At 38.2% G+C, this 21937-nt stretch overlaps 1 protein-coding gene across 1 annotated transcript in view; it reads right to left on the bottom strand.

Annotated features, from left to right (window-relative positions):
* chchd3a (coiled-coil-helix-coiled-coil-helix domain containing 3a) overlaps window positions 1-21937 on the bottom strand; it is a 99671-nt gene that overhangs the window by 18476 nt on the left and 59258 nt on the right. Inside the window, exons 5-6 of the mRNA XM_053508113.1 lie at window positions 14525-14608; window positions 2619-2689 (exon numbers count right to left, since the gene is read on the bottom strand). Of these exons, the coding sequence (XP_053364088.1) occupies window positions 2619-2689; window positions 14525-14608 (155 nt within the window). The remainder of the gene's footprint in view (window positions 1-2618; window positions 2690-14524; window positions 14609-21937) is intronic.

The raw sequence follows: 21937 nt of genomic DNA, 5'->3' as shown, positions 1-21937 counted from the left end.
GCAATTATCATATCAAATTCATGTTAATTCTTTCAATTATGCAGATTTGTGCCATATTTATCTCGGGGACGGTTTCGACTTTCAGGAAATCAAAAGGCTCCGACTAAATATTCGGGATTATTATTTTAACCGAATCCACGATAGCATCTTATCTCCGCTTTTTGTTATGGAACCCGACGAGAGCGGCCCGATCCGCAGGGACAGCCGATACGGATTTATTTGTAGTCTAATGTACAACCCAAATACCCCTGCTCTCTCTCTTACACTCTCTCCATTCTCTTTCTCTCTCACTCTCCCTCACACACACACACACAAAACTAATTAGTCTGTTGCAGGCTGGATATCTTGTGCCTCTCCGGCTCCAACAGTAACACCAGAGCCTGCAAACATTTCATTATCCGCGGAAAAAAAAAACAGTTACGCATATCCTCCTACCTTTACTCGGTAATCCAATCCTAACGCTGCTAATGCACCGCTCTAATGCAATCAGCCAATCGGAGCACTCACAGCGAGCCTCGCTGGTCACATGACACCCCAGCCCACTCCGAGGTTGCTCTGGGAAGGGTAGCTATGTCATGCTAATGCTGTTTTAATGCATTTCCTAATGCAATTCCGCCCCTCCTACGTCCTCCCCTGCCCCACCGGAGTTTACTAATCAATTTCAGGCATTTCGGTAGAGACGATGATGCCGGTGTTAGCGCTGAGGAAGGCGGCCTAATGATGGCCTAATGTAATTTGCAAAGCCAGGCTAGTACTGGAACAGCCTGCCCTCCCTTCCCATCGCAGCCACTCACAGGCATTAATATGAGTGGCTAATAGGCCACATTAAGACATATACGGCCAAAATGGACTAAACCACCATAATCTTTAGTTACAGCTGTGGGCTAATGGTCAAACATCAATGATCCAGAAATGCCTAAGAAAAGCGCGGAGTTGAACTGACTGGGGGACGAGAACACACTTAAGTTGATTACTTTCCGGTAACAGAGCATTCTGGCGACGTAATGAACAACATGCTGCACTTTTTATTCCATTTACAATTATATATACTGTTGCCTATAAACATAAAAATAATTCCTCTTACAGCTTATATTATAATTATTCAGTCACCTGCCATTTTTTAAATTATTAGAATTTTCTTTTTTTTTAACTCTTAAAAGTTTACAAGACACAGTTTTTATCTCGTCATGGTATCTAGAATGCGGAAAAGCTGCTTAAGACGCCCCATGTTGAAGAGAAAAAGTCAAGAAAACAACATATTTCTGACTGTTACAAACCTCTGACACTGGAGACTTCTTCCAAAAATACACACACAAATGTAAAATCCATCCTGATCACTGAAGTCTGGATTAAATTTTGTGAGGATGTGCTAGACGAATGAGGGAATTGTTGCTATAGAAACGAGAGATGACTCAAAACTACTACAGTATATTCTTTCAGGCACCAAGGCTGAGACCTTGACTATCAGGAGATATCCATACACATTTATTTCCCACTACTAAAAACAAGTAAGGTGTAAAGAAAAAAAAACATTTTTTGTAGAAAATTATAATAGATCATTAAAATCAGTCAAATATTAAATACAAATTGGAGACACATCAATAGCAACTCCTTGGATGAATTTGAGTTTTTTTTTTAATCTGACTTGGTGATTCAGATTTTTCTTTATTCTGGCCTTTTAAAGAACTATAACTGACAGCATACCAATAAATAAATAAATAAACAAACAAAAATTTCAGTACTTTTTAATACCGAAATAGGTATTTCAACTCTATGTTCATAATAAAACATAGACTACAACATTACTTTTATATTTTATACAAAAAACTGTACTTTCACCTCACTCGACACCAGAACTTTACAATTAAAATTAAGTGTTCCAGGTTTTTGGAGTCCAACCTTGTGACAAAACATTTCAGAGAGTAAAAACTCCCTTTATTTCTTTACATAATCCCCTGATACACTAATGCACTCATCCCAGTGTTTCACTAGTGCTTGGACGCCATCAAGGTAGAAAGTTTTCCTCAGTATGTCAGAGCCATGATCGGACGGCCTGCTTCACGGCTGAAACCCTGGCCTCCCAGGAACTCCTTAAATGACCCAAAAAGATCAGGACTGTATAGGTGGTGTTGGAATAACTTAAAAACATTTGCACCATTCAGATCATCGCAAGTCCCGGTTTGATTTGAACGCCCCTTATAAACAGCTATCAAGCAGGCTTTCGACTAGACATGTGTCCTTGGAGACCAGCAGCAGTAGGATCCAAGCTCACTGAACTGGTAACTGACTTTTTGATCTATGCGTGTTAAATAAGAGTAACTATTATTTGCCAGATCTTTTCCATAAAGAATCAGCTCAAAATCAATTGAAAATCCAAATCACCATGTTTAGATGGAGGAAGGAATAGATGTTTAAAAACAAGTTAAATAATAATGTCAGAGCTGGAGGTATAAAAGATTAATTGGTCACCTGCTCAGCAATCAGGAGTAAAAGCATCCCATCTCTCTATATTCCCCACACAAGTAGTTAAACTACTCTGCAGTTTAAAAGGATGATGTGAAATTTCATATCTGACCCCTGATCAGTGATGCAGTCGGCCAGTGCCTTTGCGAACTCACCTAAATTTAGCGTTCACCTCGTCGGCAGCTTTGTGATAGTTTTCATTGGTGAGCTTGTAAAACTGCGTACTCTGAAAAAAAAAAACAAAGAAAGAAAGACAGGGGAAGAGAAGAAAGATTTTAATGATGCATCACATGAAATGCAGGCACTTCTTTCACCTTCGACAGTTTTTTTTTTGAGTATGAGAAATATAATTATTTGGGGTAAGTTCTTCCTTTAAGTGAGTTCGGTTCTTCCTCAGACAAACACCTTAACTAAAAAAACAGGGCTTCGCACCTCCTCTACCTCGCTCTAGTGTACAATTTAAACTCCATTAAAGGTTTATGGAGGGGGATATTGAGAGCAGTGAGGTGTGAAGTGATGCCTGATTTGAGTGTGTGTTGAAAAGGTGTGTAAAGCCGGAGGTCATGAGGTCATGAAGTTCACCGGGTCACGCGCCGGGTGACTGGACTGATGGGACCTTCCGAAAATGATGAAAAAGATGACTACATTTAACTATTTCAATCTGAACAACAACATAAAAAGGCAATAATCTGAAATGAGAACGCAGTGAGGAATGGTATGGTACAGGCTGAAAGAAAATCCTTTATACTTCAGCATGAGACTGATCATAACGCTTTAAAAAGGAATTGATTAAAAGTGTTTTTAGGGCTGAGACCTTGAATGTCTTTATTAAAAAAAAAAGGCAGAAGTAATGAACAGATGGAAGAGTAGAACTGGGATGCAGAGATGGTAAAGTGCTTATATATCATCTCAGAGGATTTGCACTTTCAGACAGAATTAATAATCGTGATTTGATTGAATATACACTTACATACATTACTTTTTTTTAAATACTATGTTCTCAAAGATCATAACCTACTAAAGATCATAACTTGCTTGAGATGCGATCAGTTAGTGACAGGAATTGGCTGGTGTTCAGTTTGAAACTGGTGATCAGCCTCAGATATAACAGATTCTGTACCGAGCACATGAGCTCCAGAATGGTGAAACGCAACTTTATGGTTCTACATTATAAAACATTGCATGTGTTAAAAGCTTCTGATTACCCTTCTAGCTCGAACCCTATTCAAGCCAACCTCGATGCACAGTTACGTTTTGAGACTTGGAAGGAACTTTAAGCAGTAAAATCGTGATACACTCTAAACAATGCAATAATTTGCTACATTGGTTTAGTAGTAATAATTGTGATGGATGACAGAGATGCACACTGCTTAGTAACAATGTAACTTTCTGTTTAATTTAATTTGAACTTAAAAGTTTAACTGTTGTATTTGAAGTGTAAAGCTGCTTTGTGACAACGTCAATTGTTAAAAGCGCAATAGAAATATATTTCAATTAAATTTAATTACTTTATGTTCAATTCAGTTGTGAAGCTGTTGAATCAAACTGAAGTTATAACCACTTTCAAAAAAAAGGATTCTGAATCGAATCAGGATATTTATAAAATCATGAATGGCAATATTGATTAAATCGACACCTTGGTATCATGATATGATACAGGGAGGTGACCTGTGATTGCTGTCCCTAATATTTATTAGGTATATACAGTATTTCTTAAATTCAGGTAAACCTGTACCAATTTTTCTGCACACATTTGTCCACAAGTCTTTTAAAACAGTTTAAAATAATTACACCCCGGAAGAGAAACCAAAACATATCAACAATACTATAAAAAATCCGGTACAACATTCACTCCATCTTTAACCTCATATCAGGAATTCATAACACTGAACTTTACATGATCACTTACTTCTTGGACAAAGTTCTACACGCCTTAATACTCTCATCTCGTCTAGACCAGTACTGTAGCGCCTTGTATTTAGGTGTCCTGTCCATTACAGGATCGGGTTTAATATGATTTTATTTGGGTTTTAAAGCCCTTGGCAGATTTCACACGCCTCATTACATCACTGCGGATACTCAGACCGGATTCTAGCCTCGAGATGTTCAGGCTGTTCCACGATCGCAGCTCATATTCTTGTGACCTTGTAGTTGATGATCTGAGAACAGGCTGCTCATTAGAGTCCTGTTAGTTTTTAAAATTATGACTTGAAGCGTTTTCTATGCTATTTAACCAAAAAACATAACCATATAAATAAACTACAGATTTGCTTCTTCTAGATTGTGAGAATTATAAATATTAAAGCACAACCAGGCCCGAGAAATGAGACGATGTGATCAGACACACTGTAGGAAAGAAGAATGACAGGTGATCCGATGCGAATATGTGACAGGCAGCTTAATGTTAACCTGTAATATATTTCATATTACTGTTATTATCCAGGAGAGGACATGATGTCATTTATTATGATATTCAAGTGAGGAGAAATCATGATAATTATTTTTAGATATGACCTGACAGGAACCTTAACATTGGAAGAGCGTTGTAATTGCGATGACATCCACCTTGAAAGTTTGAATGCCTTTGATGAAATAGTTAAAACAATGCATGAACAATAACAACGATCATGAATGAACAACCAAAACCCAGTGTTGCAAATACAACAAAATTGTAACTGTCACTTTAATTTGGAGCGTTTATGCTAATCAACATCTATTCGCACAACATCCAATCACATCTATGATCTCTTAAAACCTTTAGGGGATGGAGGACTGCAGTGATTTAGTCCTCTTTTTAAATTTGTGTCAATTTAAAATCTTTACCAATACAGTAGCTACAGTAACTAATACATTTCCCTTTTTTATGTCGAGCACAAAACAATTCTCATACACACACACACACACACAAACTACACAGCAAAAATGTTATAGTATAAAATCTTCGTCGACCACTCAGGGTTAAGTTTCTAACAGTGTTTAGATTTCTAATCGTGGATTGATTGATTGATTGGGACAGACACAACAGCGTCCTACAGAGTGTGTATCTCATGTCAGGCGTCTCTTAGTGTTGTAATGTTACCACTATGTTTTATTTTCTTTTAGAAATATTACCACATGGTGTGTCTTAGCTCCCAAGTTACTCTACTGTGATAATGTATGGTGTTTGCACAGTCCGCATCACGTCCACTTTCACAGAACATAACTCTGTTTTTGGCTGCTTTTCAGTTAAATACCTCAGTAAATCTCTGTTTTCTGGTATTTTTGAATTGCTTTTGTTATGTATGCGCATTTACAAGTATTAAAAACCTTCCCTAGTGGTCCAACTGGCAGACTAACATCAATGTCCTGAGTTTGAGCCCCATCAGTTGGGTATTAATATCGGATTGAAAACGTTTTTCAGTAGTCAAGTAGTCAATATTTAAAGGTCTGAGGTAACTTCATCAAAGACATCCTAACTTTAAAAAATAACTTAATACCAATGTTGTCCCAACGCCCATAACGCTGCCAAGTTAACGTCACCGCAAGGTTTTCCTAATCAAAGATCCATGTTGGAATTCCTGTTTTGGTTTGTATTTTTTATCCGCCATATTTTCTATCTTCTATAACTATTAAGGAGGTTTAAGCTCCGCCCACTTTATAATCACAAAGTCATATATCCCTATATAGCTTTTGATATTTGTATGCGTCATTAAAATGTAATTTCAATTTTAACTTTATACTTTTTTTTTTAAATACAGTGTGTTGTATTATTTTAATATTAAATATGGGAATAATTACAATAAATTGCAATTAGAACAATATACAAAAAAAATCAATTAGAACAATCTACAATAAATTGTAATTAGAACAATTTACACTAATTTGTAATTGTACAATTTTAACAATACATTAAAAAAATATTTATTTTGGAAATGTCTTTACAATGAAATAAAGGCTACAACCTCGTACTTTAGCTTTACACACACACACACACACACACACACACAAACGGAAACACATCACTTATCACTTATCCTGTTGGGATTTTTATTTATTTATTTATTTTCTAAGGTAAATGTCAGGTTAATGTTTAATTTTTACTTTATATTTTGTGTTAATTATGTGTATATATTATGTATTTATTTTTTTGGGCTGTGGAATGAATAATTTGGGTTTCCATTATTTTTTATGGGATTTGCTTTGATTTATGAGTGTTTTGAAATATGAGCCTGCTTTAGGAACGAATTATGCTCGCAATCCAAGGTTCTACTGTAAAGACTTGTTATAATTATGCACGTAAATTTGTATGTAATTATTTTGACAATTTGCAAAAAAAAAAAATCTGTTTATAATTAATATAAATTGTTTTTAAGATTATTATTTCCTCCTAGGGTCTTGCCTTGAACTGGATATATATATATATATATATATATATATATATATATATATATATATATATATATATATATTTTTTTTTTTTTATTTTTTTTTTATGGCATTTGTTATTAATAAAAAAACACCTTACACCTGACTTACTTACTGATTGAGGACCAAACGTCAAATAACCAAATACCGTGGATGGATGGATGGATGGATGGAGGTATGAATGATTAGTATGCTGAGATGCTGGGATTGAGAGGTCACAGTTAACCCGAGTGCTTATGAGACTGTTGGCGAAATGTTTGACTTCATAACAGGCGTAACAGCGCTGAAAGAGATGTAGGGGAATACAGAGTGTGTCTGGGCGTAATCACAAACACAGGATGTGGACAAGAGAAAAAGAAAAAGAGAGCTTGATTGCTAGGGCCGTGACTTTCACTTTGGAAAAAAGAAAAAAAACACACACACACAAACAAAAGCCAATTCTAAATCCACATCCAGCATGTCTCTTAGTCTTATATACAAAACAGAAACACACAAGTGGAGCTGGAGAGCAGCGCATAGTCGAGTCCCCTCCTTCTGTCCTTGATTAACAAGCGATTGGGACAGGCGCTGATTTTGATTTCGAACACATAGCGATGTAGAGGTCCTCCATCAACCACACAGAGAGCCTTACACCACCCTCCTCTCTTAATCTTGCACACTGAGTGGATATATGCAAGGCTTACAAAGTAATTTTTTTTATAAATAAATAAAAAAAAAAAATAAAAAAAAAAATATATATATATATATATAAAACCATGACTACTCTCTGCTTTTAAATGGAATCTCCTCAGCTTGATAGCGAGGAAGCCACACGACTGGTGGAGTAAACCTCCAGAGCTGTGTTATCTCTCACAGACCAGAGAAGAAGAAGCAGAGGGGAAACCACACTGTGATAGCCATTATGGCACGGCGGTGAGGCGGCCATGCCGGCTCCATGGTGCGCCGGCACATGCTTCAGACACCAGAGACCGGGCTGCTTTTTTATAAACAAATCCACGAAAGGACAAAAAAAGCGTGCCAAGCGCTAAATTAGAGGAAAGTAAAAAATGAAAAATAAAAAAGCGTGATTTCTTCTCTTATGGAGACACAAATGTGAGGTTTATCTGTGTGCAAAAGAAAAAAGAAAAATGAAGTAAAATCTATTGTACTGCACAAGATGCCATTTTCCTGGTGCTTTCTTTGTCTGAATGCCACTTCCTGTTCCACTTTAGCTAGCTAGGTACAGTAGTAGCTTCCAAATAGAAACTGGAGAAAAAACACACTTCTGATTAATTTAATCCATCTTCTAACCATCACAACATGTGTTTAAACAAAGAAAGGGAAGTTTTTCCTTAAAATCTGGGGCTGTTTAATATAATGGAGAATTATAACATCAGCTTAACGCATTAATACAGTGCAATTATGACACAAGACTACATAAAAATACAAATTTAGATCGACCTAAAATCCAAAACCCTTCCCTGAGCAAGCTACTGAGCTACAGTGACAGTGTTTATAAAGTGTTTCCTAAAGTTAACTCATTCTCTATTTGTGTTATTTCCATTACAAGATGCAATGACTTATACACAAGTATTTCTGGGTCTTTTAAACTGCATTTAAAAACACAGTTCAAATCTCACGCTCATCCTTGAGGTTTCTATCCACTAACAAACGAGTTAGAATTCTTCTAACCAATGCAGTTACAACGCAGAAAGCTGAAGAAAGCTTGTTAACAGAAGCTGGCTAAGAGTTTTGTAATTGTTCTTTTTAATTGTTTCAGTAATCATTATAATTATCTACAAATCACTGTTAATTAATTATACATGGATGTGATTTAGATTTAAATCGAGATTTAATCATTAAGAACTATTATGCTAAACGGTGTTAAAACACACTAATTTAAGTATAAAATTCCTCAATGCCCCAAATCTCTACCCAATCACAGACGAGACTAAAATCTAATAACCAATCGCAACACAGGAGAGTTTGTTTAAAATTATATATATATATAAATTAAGTTAATGTTGAATCGAGATATTTATAAAATTGTAATACTACAAGAACATGAAAAACAAATCGAGTACTAGGTGTTGTAATAATATCGTATCGTCTTGTCCCTGGTGATAGAAAATAAGGGCTGCACAATCTGATAAAAAAAATTATAATAAATCACAAAAAAATACATAGAAATTATTTTGATGCATATTGTAATTTAAACTGTGATATGTTACTATCATGTAAATGAATTTACACATATTTATCAATGCTGACAACAAATAATGGCCCAAATGATCTCAGTAAGAAAATATTTGCTAATATTAATATTTATCATTCAAAATGATAAAAAAAAAAATTTAACTTAAAAAAAACTTAAATTATTGAAAAACTCTTTCCTGACTACGCTTACATTACCTGTAATAAATTGTAGACTTCTGCGAATAAATAACTGCACCTTATTGCCATTTCGGTTTTTATGCGATTAATAAATTTACTTCAGTTTTTCTTTATATATCGCTTTTAATAATGATGATGATGGTGCAAGGCAGATTTACAAAATCAAAACAATAAATTAATTATACAAATAAAAAATAGATTAATATTGCAGAATTAAAAAAAAAAAAAGTTAGCTAGCTAGCTGAGCATCCAGAATCCTAAAATAAACTGCGCACTTTTAGAACTGCAATTAAGTCAGCTATCAAGGAAAGTTATCAAAGAAACAGAACGCCATTTCCATCACTACGGCATCCACAACCACTGGGCTACAGCATCTCACGAGCGTTGGTGTCTCTCTGAGAGCGCAGTGTAGATATTGGACGCGTCTTCGCTGATGTGCCTCGGCCCCTTGCTAGCTTTCTTGTGTGAGACGGAAACTCTAGTCTCTATTGCGCAGCCACCGGGAGAAAGCATTGATCAGGCTGAGACACAGAATTAACGAGCATCCTCATGGTCGCCTCTTACTGCCATCAAAGTAGTCGGAGTGTGTTTTTCTTTCTTAATGCGACCGTCTCATGTTTTTTTTTTTTTTTTTGGTATTCTTTGTCCAGCAGGACGCCATTCTCGTTCTTAGACAGAGACTCCGCAGTAAAACACGGAGCAACATTTTAGAGGAGCTTAATAATGAGATATGTTTACAGCTGGGATGAAAGGGTGATGCAGCAAATAGATAAATATATAAGTAAACAAATAAATAAATAAAGAGATATAGATATTGTTTTAAAGGCGGTTTTGGTCGCCTGAGCCGCCTCTGTGCTGTGATGACCTGTCAGACACGGGCTCCTGATAAACGAGCAGCCTGAATTGAAAGAGACGTGTAATATATATCAGGCCTTTATATTTTCTCACACGCTCTCGCTCTCTTGCTCGTTCTCACGCAGTCTATCTCCTATCTATTCCCTTCCCTGTTTATTTTTCTCTTCGTCACATGCTCTTGTGGCTTGAGGCAAGGAAGAACAAGGCAGAATTTAAAAAAAGAAAAAAGAAAAGAAAAAACCCACAAGAGAGAGAGAGAGAGAGAGAGAGAGAGAGAGAGAGATGGAGGCAATCAAATTTCAGCTCCCATCCTGACATGAAAGCCCAAACTGATCAACACGTGTTGATGAATAATTAAAAATAAGCGAGCAAAGATGTTCTGTTAGATCATTTTGCAGGAACATGATTAAACTCCTGTCTGCGTTCCTCAGCCTCCGGTGAGCAGAAACTCAAACGCTGTAAATTGTCTGAAAAGTGTTGCGCCTCAGCGCCAGACAATAATTTTTTTTTTTTTTAAGCAAAGCGAGGAGGATCGGGCGAAACCGGCAGCAATCAAACGCTTCATTCATCAGCGTCCTCACGTTCCCCGTGCCGCTTGTTTTAAAGCATTCTCTCTCCTCCACTCGAGGCCTGGGACATTTAGCACATTTATCTTACCGACCCAGATCCATAAATCCATAGGGGCTCAGACCTGAGGCCGGGTCCGGCTCGCAGGGTCTCCCGCTCTGTCTGTATGTGAGACGTGACGCTGAGCTGTGGACACGCCGCTCTGCCTATTGAACAAGGATCTATAGCTGATTTATGAGGCAGGAGAAGATCAATAACGCCTCTGTCACGAGGAAGAGGAAGAGAGGACGAGAGAAAAAGATGAAGAGAAAGATGAGATGTAGCGGGAAAATACGAAGAAGAAAACAGGCAGACAGTGAAGGAAAAGAAACAAAGAGGACAGAGAAGAAAGATCATACAAGAGGAGAGAAAGAGATAGAGAGCATAAGAGGGAGAGAGAACATGAGAGAAAGAGAAACAGAGAAAGATATGACGAGAGAGAGAGACAGAGAGATCTTTGCCTGCAAAACTAAATGTCTGTACTTATTATTTTATATACACTTATTTATTATTACTTTTTTTATACTACTCTGTTTTTATCTTTTCTTCTTGTTATTTCTGTTTATCTATTTTTTTCTCTCATATATTTTTTTTCCAAAACAAATGTAAATATTTGTTATGACAATAAAAAAAACTTTGAACATTGAATCATAAGAGAGAAGCCATGAGAAGGGGGGAAAAAAGGTGAAAGTGAGAAAATACTAAGAGAAAAAAAGGAGAGGAGAGACAGAAGAAATTAAGAGGGCAGTAAAGGGATGATGATACAAGGAAGAGAGAGAAAATTAAAGAAAAGTAAAGGAGGACAGAATAAAATGGAGTGAAAAAATAAGAGAAGACAAAACAGAGAAAGGAGATGACAAGAAAAGCGAGATGGACAAGGACTGAGATGGGAAGAGAAGGAGGAAAGAGAGTAAAATAAAGAACAAGAGAGGGAAGAAAAGAGAGAAAGGGAAAAGGAGTAAAGAGGGAAAAAGTTAGTTAGAGAGTGCAATATAATACAATACAGGGAAAGTGAAGGAAAGGATACAAGAAGGAGAAAAGAGAGAGCTAAAAAGGAAGAGGAGAGAGAAGAGGACAAAAAGTACAGAAAGGAGAAAGAGAAAAGAGATAAGGAGGATTAGAGAACAAAAAGGATGGAGGAGAGAGGGGAGAGGGACAGAGCAGAAGAAAAAAGGTGAAGAGAACAGGAGGAGGGGAGAGGAAGAGAAATAGAAGAAAATAAGGAGGAAAGAAGATGATTAAGAGAGAAGGAGACAGAGGAAGTGAAAGAGAGGGAGAGACAAAGAAAAAGAAAAAGAAGTGAGAGAGAAATAAGAGAAAATAGGACAGGAGAAACAAAGAGAATTTAAATATAAAAGAGTGGAAGAGAAAAAAGGCATGAGAGAGGGAAGAAGTGAGAAGTAAGGAAAAGAGAAAACAAGAGAGGAGAGATTGAGAGAGAGGTGAGAGAGACTAATAGTAAGAAAAGGATGAGAGAAACATTTTATTAATGCGATACGCGTGAACTGAAGTGTGTCCTGCTGCAGGAGATCCAGAATAGAACTCATCATTGTCCGCTTTAAGGTTTAAAGGGGCAGTAAGCGGTTTCCACAGTCTTTTAGGAAAAGATGACGATCATATCAGACTCCGAGAGATGTTCTTTTACAGCAGATCCATGTCAATGACACTGTAACGTTCATCACAAAACACTTACGACAGCTTTAACGGTTAAGTCTCTCAGACAGCAGTAACGTAACTCATCAGAACGTGTGTATCGTTATTACTCATTCTTCTACATGTGGTTTGTACAGTTAATCCATTCCCTGTGGGCGAGTAGTGTGACTCTATTTTAAGTTTGAAGTAGATAAAGTTTGTTGGTAACCTTGAGGGATTCGGTGGAGGATATTCTAAACTAAAGCAACACAGCGTGCAATTAATAACGAGACAAGGACGGCTGCTTTAGGGAGGCGAGGGAAAAAAAACGCTCCTTCAGCACTTTCACAACTACACCTCAACCAATACCAGACCCCATTTAAAATAGGTCAGACCAGACTCTCTTACACACACACACACACACACACACACACACACACACACACAGAGCGCTGCACGACGGGCTTGCTCCCCAGGGATTGTATGAGTATGTGTGTGTTATAGGACAAACGGTTGCAGGTGAAGGGCTGTGAACCCCTCTTTCGGTCTTACCCAGCAGGAGAGACCTGCAGCAGGAGGACGACTGGTTAAGGACAAAATAAACACGAGACGACCCGAGACTAAAAGACGACCCGGTTCCTGTGAACCCCCTGAATTTCACCTCAAATGTCACTTCGTCAAAGTCAGAAACCGCCCCACCCTTTCACCCCTCCAGCAGGCGGCCGGGAAGCTTAGACACACCTCTTTTAAAGGGGCGAAGATCATTGCAAGATCGTCTCTGAATTAAGTAAAAACAAACAAAAGAAAACAGTCCTTGTTTTTCCTCATTTGGTTTTTCTTTTTTTTTTTTTTTGTATGTGTTTTAACTTGCTGATCAGATGTTCAACCTGTTGTGACCTCATTCTTTTCTTTTCTAAAAAAAAACAATTCTTTAATTTTTTGTGAAGCTGCTTTGAGACAATGACCATTGTTAAAAGCGCTATATAAATAAAATTGAATTTTATTGTTAAATTGCTGGTGTGTCTGTGTTGCTCTGCAATTACACAGACTGACCACTATGTGGCGATAGAGTTTCTATGCAAACTACAGTTACTTTTACTGAAACTAAAGGAAAAAGTAGAAAAAGAAGAAGCAGACAGGTAAGTGACACTACCAGAAGGACCAATTGCAGCTATTGCAGACTGCGTCACTGCACTGCATCACATGTAGTCACACTTTTGGGGAGGTGCACGTCTGGCTACACTGTAGAGTACGTAGTTAGATGTGACCTACGGAGTAGACTTGATGCAGAAGCGTGAATCAGGGTTAACTTGTTAAAAAGAAATAGCTAGATACAAGTAGTCCCCGACCTACGAACGCGTTCTGTTCCAGGAGCAGGTTCATAAGTAGGATTTGTTTTTTCATATCAGACAAAGTCAGTCTTATATGCCTTTGACACAAAATCTACAATGTAAAGCATACCAATCCACGTGACTAAATCTATGTTTCCTTTCCCCACACTAACATCATCTGGTCAAAAACCGTAACTGTTCCTCTAAGGAAACTCCAAGGTCTCTGCGCCTTTCAATCACGAGGGGAATCATGGAAGCCATTTTATTTTAGAGCTGTTTTCCACTGTATTGGACTTTCTGAATTTAGAATTTTAAGATTTTCTGAAATTAGGATTATTCACCATCAGGACAGCTTTACAGGATGGCCATATTCTTTCATTGTGTTTTCGGGATGATTCATTTAAACCAGTGAGGCCGACTCGCCTCCTACTCACACAATATACCGAACTTTTATACATTTTATACATACATTTACACACTAAGAATATTGTATATAATTGTAAATATTGGTATCTGGTGCACTGCAGTGTCTATTTTTTTTTTGTACAGCACACGTGAGCTACTTTCGTGATTCGCTGATCTATGTTTGTAGAACTGCGGTCAGTTCATATCTGCAGAAATTCGTAACTGGACTGTTCATAAATATTACTACCTGTACACAACCTGTAAATGCGTTACAGTAACAGAATTCAGAACCGAGTGTGGTTCTGTAGCTACTACATCAAATCTAAGAAATGGACAGAAAACACAGTGGGGTTAAAGTTTCATTATCGATTCCAGGTTGTTCCGAATTAATTAATCTACAACATCCTGTCTGTGGAAATACAGTATCAAGCTGACTAAAGATTATTAATCCGTACCCGTTCCTCCAGTTTGTTCAGTTGCTCTCTGTAGAAGGCATCCTGCTTCCTCAGCTGCTGATCTCGCTCCTCCAGCTGCTTCGCCTGCAAAGACAGCATCCAAAAGAAGACCGTCAGACTAAAAAGAGGTTGAAAACAGAAAATATAAAAAGGAAAAAAAAAAACTTGAAATGAATCTAATCTAATATCGCCCCTTAAAAGTTCTAACTAACACTTTGACTTTTTAAATAAATGAACCCTCTGTTTCTAGCATTTTAGATGATCCGGACAAAAGAAGAAAAAAAATGAAAGGCTGTTAGGGTGTTAGACAGCTCCATTATATTGTTATAAATATGCATTAGGTCCTATGGACGTCTACGTCTTGCCCTCGGATCCTTCCAAGGGCATCAGTTCATGACCGGTCTTTATCAGTGTGTCATCAGAATGTGTGCTGAAAGGGTTGATGGGAGGATAAAATCAGCAGGAGGACAATAGAGAGTCTTTATGGCTCCTCTATCGCTCCTCTCTCTCTCCTGACCTTCAGCTCATGCTCACAGTCGCTATCAGAAGAGCAGAAGCGAGAAGCTTCAGTTCTATAAATGATGAAGTGCTAAGTAATGTTCTTTCCGGACTTGTCTGAGAAAGATATCTATACTCGACTGCATTGTGGACTTGGGTTTAAACCTAATCGGCGGACTGATGTGAAGTTTGTGTAATGACAGAAAATGTCAAACTCAGTGTTACAAGCATTTTAGCGGAACAAAGGTGAAAAAATAAAAAACAGCTTAAAATAAGGACAAAGATACCGAAAAGCAAAGCTAAATTACATGTTCTGGGAACGAGTTCAAGATTCCCAGTCTCACATCCCAGAGTGGAAATTAAGATCCCGTACACATAAATTTATCTAAATAGCGACCTCCAGCTCACTCGACTAATGAACTTGTGCTTCGTAAACATTTGCACAAAAATCAATACACGTGTGTAATTAGCCTAATAATTATAATACAATACTTTTTAAGGTGAATCGTCATGGCAATTGTCAGAAAACTCTACTATGAAGAGATTCCAGCGACACACAAATCATGACGGTCAGTAAACGAGTAAAAAGACACAGACCTGCTGATTTAATTTAAGTCGTGCCTTACCCTACTCATCATCCCATTTTGCAAACAGAGCAGGAAATGGGAAAAATGCAAGCAAAAGGCTATGAAAAGAACAGATTTTTCTTTAAATGACATTTCCGAGTCTTATCGCTAAAAGCTGCTGAGAGAGGGAGAGAGCGAGAGTTTGCTTTCCCTCTTGCATACACAGAGAGTGCAGTGGACTAAAGCAAGGCCCACATTTGTAAAGGGGAAGAAAGAAAATGTGCTTATGAAAGAAAAATCTAATCTAAATCCAATCCCAACTGAGTGATAGGAATCAGAGTTGAGATGGTGTTTTCTCCGAGAGAGATATTCTCAGCCCATAGTAATAAAATCCACACCGACAAAACAACTGTCCGGCTGAGGGAACACGGCAGCGCTCTAGGCGTGTTATACACTGCTACGCTTATCACCAGATATACAGTAGGATAATTAGCCTAAATCCGACTAGACCAGGTGATGTGATACAACAGGTACCTAACTGATTAGCTAAACTGGGTGTGGAGATACCAGAGTGATGAGATAAACCAGGTGTGGAGATACCCGAGTGATGAGATAAACCAGGTGTGGAGATACCCGAGTGATGAGATAAACCAGGTGTGGAGATACCCGAGTGATGAGATAAACCAGGTGTGGAGATACCCGAGTAATGAGATAAACCAGGTGTGGAGATACCAAGTGATGAGATAAACCAGGTGTGGAGATACCCGAGTGATGAGATAAACCAGGTGTGGAGATACCAAGTGATGAGATAAACCAGGTGTGGAGATACCCAAGTGATGAGATAAACTAGCTGTGGAGATACCCAAGTGATGAGATAAACCAGGTGTGGAGATACCCAAGTTATAAGATAAACCAGGTGTGGAGATACCCAAGTGATGAGATAAACCAGGTGTGGAGATACCAGAGTGATGAGATAAACCAGGTGTGGAGATACCAGAGTGATGAGATAAACCAGGTGTGGAGATACCAGAGTGATGAGATAAACCAGGTGTGAAGATACCAGAGTGATGAGATAAACCAGGCGTGAAGATACCAGAATGATTAAATTAACCTTGTGTGGAGATACCAGAGTGATAAAGTAAACTTAGTGTGGACAAAAACTAGTAGACACCAGGGTAATGAGGGGGTCTGGTGATAAACCGGGTAATGAGATCAAGTAAGTAAAAAAAAAAACCAAGAAAAGATGCATAAAATAAGGAGATAAACTGGACGATGAAAGAAATCAGTTTATACATTTAATACCCTCCACACTCAACACCAAGCTGAAGCACCTGGGACTCAGCTCCTCTACTGTATGCGTCAGTGGATCTCCAACTTCCTGTCTGACAGACCGCAGGCAGTAAGGATGGGCGGTCATGTCTCAGCCTTCATCACTCTTAGCACTGGAGCCCCCCAGGGCTGTGTTCTGAGCCCCCCGCTGTACTCTTTATACAACTATGACTGCGTGGCCACTACCAACTCCACCGCGGTCATTAAGTTTGCTGACGACATTGTCGTGGTGGGCCTGATCACCAACAACGATGAGTCGGCCTACCTAAAGAAGGTTGGAAATCTGGAAAAATGGTGCCAGAAAAACAACCTCCTCCTGAACGTCAGCAAGACAAAGGAGCTGATAGTGGACTATTGTACAAAGCAGGAGAGGAACTACCAGACCCCAGTCTTCAACAGGAGCCCAGTGGAGAGAGTGGACAGCTTTCGATGGTGGACAGCCTCGGTGTTCACCTCACGCAGGACCTAACATGGTCCTGTCACATCAACACTGTGGTGAAAAAGGCCCGGCAGCTTCTCTACCACCTCAGACGCTTGAGAGACTTTAGACTGCCCTCCAAGGTGCTCAGGAATTTCTACTCCTGCACCATAGAGAGCATCCTGACAAGAAACATCACAACCTGGTTCGGGAACAGCACCATGCAGGACAGACGAGCTCTATAGAGGGTGGTGCGATCAGCTGAGCACATCATCCGCACCGAGCTGCCTGATCTGCACTCGATCTACAGCAAGCGGTGCTGGACCAAGGCCATGAAGATAGTGAAGGACCTCAGCCACCCCAACAATAGACTGTTCTCTCTGTTGCGATCTGGGAAGCGATTCCGCTCCCTGAAGACCAACACAGAGGAGGAGCTTCTTCCCGCAGGCGATACGGTCTCTCAACCACAACACAACATAGGACTAATACCGTCTTTTTGTAACATCCAACACTGTCTGGACATTCATGGCCACTTTGGACACACTCATGCACACTTTGCACTACAAATTTATATTTTATATTTTCTACATATTTATATTTCATCTATGGACCACTGCACAAATCACTTTAAATAAGGCACATTACAAAGTCACTTTTTATGCATATTTGCACACCCCAGTCATTTCAAACTTCTGTTTTTGACAAATTTTTATTTCTATTTTCTTTTTTTTATATTTCTATTATTTATATTATATTGATATTTTGTTTCATATTGATATTCTGTTCTTATTTGTAAAGTATATTTTTACTTTATATAGTACATTTCACCAGTTAATCTTATTTTCTAATGTGTTTCTTTTATTACAGTATATTTTACTTTGTACAGCATATTTTACTAGTTAATTTTATTTTTAACGCATTTCTTTTATTCATATTTATTTTGTTATGCACAAGCTTTTATTATTTTTTTTAAAGTCACTGGCAGTCGTGTAAGCATTTTACTGCATATTGTATGACTGTGTATGTGACAAATAAAATTTGAATTTGATTTGAATTTGAAATCAGGGGACGTGTACTTCTAGTACAATATTTGATACTAAATTTAAACAAAAAAAAAAAATGTATTATAGTATAGCGTGTATAAAAGTGCATAATAATTTCCTGAAATTTCCTTTGGGATCAATAAAGTATCTTTCTAATAAATCTAATAAATAAATAAATAAATAAATAAATAAAAGTAAAAGTCTAGAATATTATATAATGAATATAACAAAATACACAATGATGTAAAACCCACAAACAAATAAGCAAATGTAATACTAATGTAGTATTATATATTGAAGTGATATAAATAGATAAATAAACAAAAGAATGAATGAATGAAAGTCGCAGTATGGCTTCCTTTTTTTTTTCCTGTGCTAATGTGAGATATGATCATGGCACACACACACACACACACACACACGTATGAGAATGCAGTAAGAGCAGAGAGAGCAGAGTGCAGCTGCCCTTGCTTCTCCTAACTAACCCTCCTGATGTGCGTAGACACACACACACACACACACACACACACACACACACACTCAGGTCTCTGGTCTTTTCCAGGCCTCTGCGTGGGTGAGTTTTACTGAGCCGTCCATGTGGAGCTTCAGCTGTGCAGCCGTATGAAAAAAAAGGAAAGAAAAAAAGAAGTGGCTCTGTGATTGACCTTCCTCTTGACTCTGCTCCACACACGTTTCTCAGTGCAGCTGCCTTCGCAGCCTGACAGATAAAAAGCGTAACCGATGCGCAATTAAAAGCGGGGAGGCGCAGACATCTATGTGCATCCAGGGATTTTCTCTCTCATGCTCTTTTTTTCTCTCTCACAATAGATCAGATGGGGCATATGGCTGTCACTCCGTCACGCGACGTGTCAGGATTACTTCCATCTGATTAAACCCATTCAACCCCCGCCCAGCTCATCTAATCACTTTACAACCCCAACAAAACACTGCCACTTACACCACCCATGATGCCCCACTCTGCCCCCTAATGAAGAACAGGCCTGGCAATTTATCACAAGCAACTGGAAGTGAACTACACATGCAAAGGACCAGAGACGCAGAAAAGGAGGAGGCGGAGGAAGAGGAAGTGCAGGAGAAGGAGGAGGTGATGAGCTACGGAATGAAAGGGAAGACAACAATAGAGTAAATTTATCATACATGGCTGCCACCACTCCAGAAAAGACGTGTGGATTATATCCAGAGTATAGAGAAGCAAAAGAGGAGAGGAGATCAGAGAGAAGAAGGGGGGGGGGGGGGGGTCCGAGGAGGAAAAGAGGGACAACATGGAGGGATAAAAGAAAAGAGACAAGAAGGTTAAGGTATAAGTAAAAAAAAAAAAATTTTAAATAAGAATAATAGGAAAATAGATACGAAAAAAAATCATGAGGAAAGACAAAAAGAAAGGAAAAAAATTTGAAGAGAATAAAAGGCAAGACGAGAAGAAAACAAAAGAGATAAACAGATAAATCAAGATGAGAAGTGATCAGAGGAAAAATAGTTTTAATAAAAAGAGAAGAGAAAAAAGAAGAGACAAGAAGAAAGCTGAGAGAAAACATGAGGAGAGGAAATAAAAAGAAGAGGGAATATAAAGAATAAAAACAAAGAAAAGAAAAGAAAAGAAAAGGAGAGAACAGAAAATGAAAAAGGACAGATGAGAAAACTAGAAAAAAGTGTGAAAGACAGGAGAGGGATGAAATAAGTTCATGTGAAAAAAAATAAGGAGACATGAATAGAGGAGAAGGGAAGTGAAGAAATAAGGAAAAAAGAAACAAGAATAGATGAGAAAAGACAATATACAAAGAGACAAAGGAAGGGAAAAAAACCAAGTAAAAAAGACAAGATGAGAAGAGAAGAGAAAATAAAGTAAAAGGCAAGATGAGAAGGAGAGAGAGGAGTTGTGGAAAGATAAAAAAGATATGAAATAAGAAGAGAAGATTTGATGCAAGAGCGGGCACAAGACGAGGTGAGAACAGACAAGAGGAGAGAAGAGGAGAGAAGAGAAGAGTTTGTGTCTAAACGTCAGGGGGAGAAGCATTTAGACATTTCAGAACAAACCTGCAGAAGAAACTCTAGAAGAGTTCATTAAAAGCAGCTCTGACTCTCTACACTTGGTAAGACAGAGAGAGAGAGAAAGAGAGAGAGAGAGAGAAAGAGAGGAGTTGAAATGAAATGGATTGTTTCGGTGGAAGACGGGCTGGTGGAACATCAATTAGCTGCTGCTGAGTAATTAAGAGATTTTAATTAGCCGAGCTCTGTAGTTTAAGTGTGTAAATGTGTGTGAGGGTGGTGGTGGTGGTGATATGCTGTTTCAGGAACAACAGAGAGCCATATAAATCCTGCTCTCCTTCTCTTCATCCTCCTCATCCTCATCCAGTAACATCCGTCACTCCTATCGAGTCTCTCACGTGTGACCTGAGCTGCAGCAAAATCCCAATGCTGACTAGCGGAATTGTTTCAATAGCATGAACACAGGAAGTTTAAAAAAACTGTCTCGTAATTGTCTCAAACGGTCGACACAGGAGACTCCCTCCTTTAAAGGGAACTTTAAAGTCAGTTTTATCCTTTATAGACATTTAGATGCGTCTCCAAAGTGTGTGCGTGTGTGCGTGTGTGTGTGTGTGTGTGAGTGTGTGAGTGCTTGCGCGTGTGCACAAACAAAATAACGCAAGGAAAAACACATGCCTCTTTTTTTTTTGTCCTTTTTCCATTTCGTATTAGCTGGAGCTTAAACAACCCGGTTAGATTTTTCAGCTCTTGTGACCTCATATAAGAAAAGCCCCTCCCCCTGTATGATAGCTATGCTGGTCTCTGTAAGGGTGTGGCTCATTAACATAGACAAAAGGAGACCTGAAATAAAAGGAGTCTGAGGTATGAAAAATGAATGATACAAGGGATACAGACAGACAGACAGACAGACAGATAAATTCCCAGAATTTATCTGAGAAATCTCCACAACAACATCATGCAATAGTGAGGACTTCATGAACTTTTTTAATAATAAAATTGTAAATATTAGGCATAAAATTGAGGTTTTGAAACCGAACAATGTAATTGATGCAGATGTTAATCTAGCCATGTCAGACCAGAACCTAGAATACTTTACTCCCCTTGAAGAGAATGAACTAATTTCACTCATCTCTTCTTCAAATTTATCAACCTGTATATTAGATCCTGTACCGACACATTTTCTTAAACAGATAGTACCAGCAATAATAGAACCCCTGTTGAGAATAATTAATTCTTCACTCAGCATTGGATATGTTCCAAAATCTTTTAAATTAGCAGTTATCAAACCAATAATTAAGAAACCTGACCTCGACCCCTGTCAGCTGTCCAGTTACAGACCAATTTCAAACCTCCCCTTTATCTCTAAGATCCTGGAAAAGATAGTAGCGGAGCAGCTATGCTCATATATACATAGGAATGGCATACATGAACTGTATCAGTCAGGATTGTATCAGTCAGGATTGTAGACTTAAATGGTGATTATTCTGCATGTTCTCTAGTGGAGTTTGGCGTTCCGCAGGGTTCAGTTTTAGGTCCACTGCTTTTTTCTCTT

Source organism: Clarias gariepinus, chromosome 12 (genome assembly GCF_024256425.1).
Source record: "Clarias gariepinus isolate MV-2021 ecotype Netherlands chromosome 12, CGAR_prim_01v2, whole genome shotgun sequence".
Taxonomy (NCBI): Eukaryota; Metazoa; Chordata; class Actinopteri; order Siluriformes; family Clariidae; genus Clarias; species Clarias gariepinus.
This window is presented reverse-complemented; position numbering and strand designations above follow the sequence as displayed.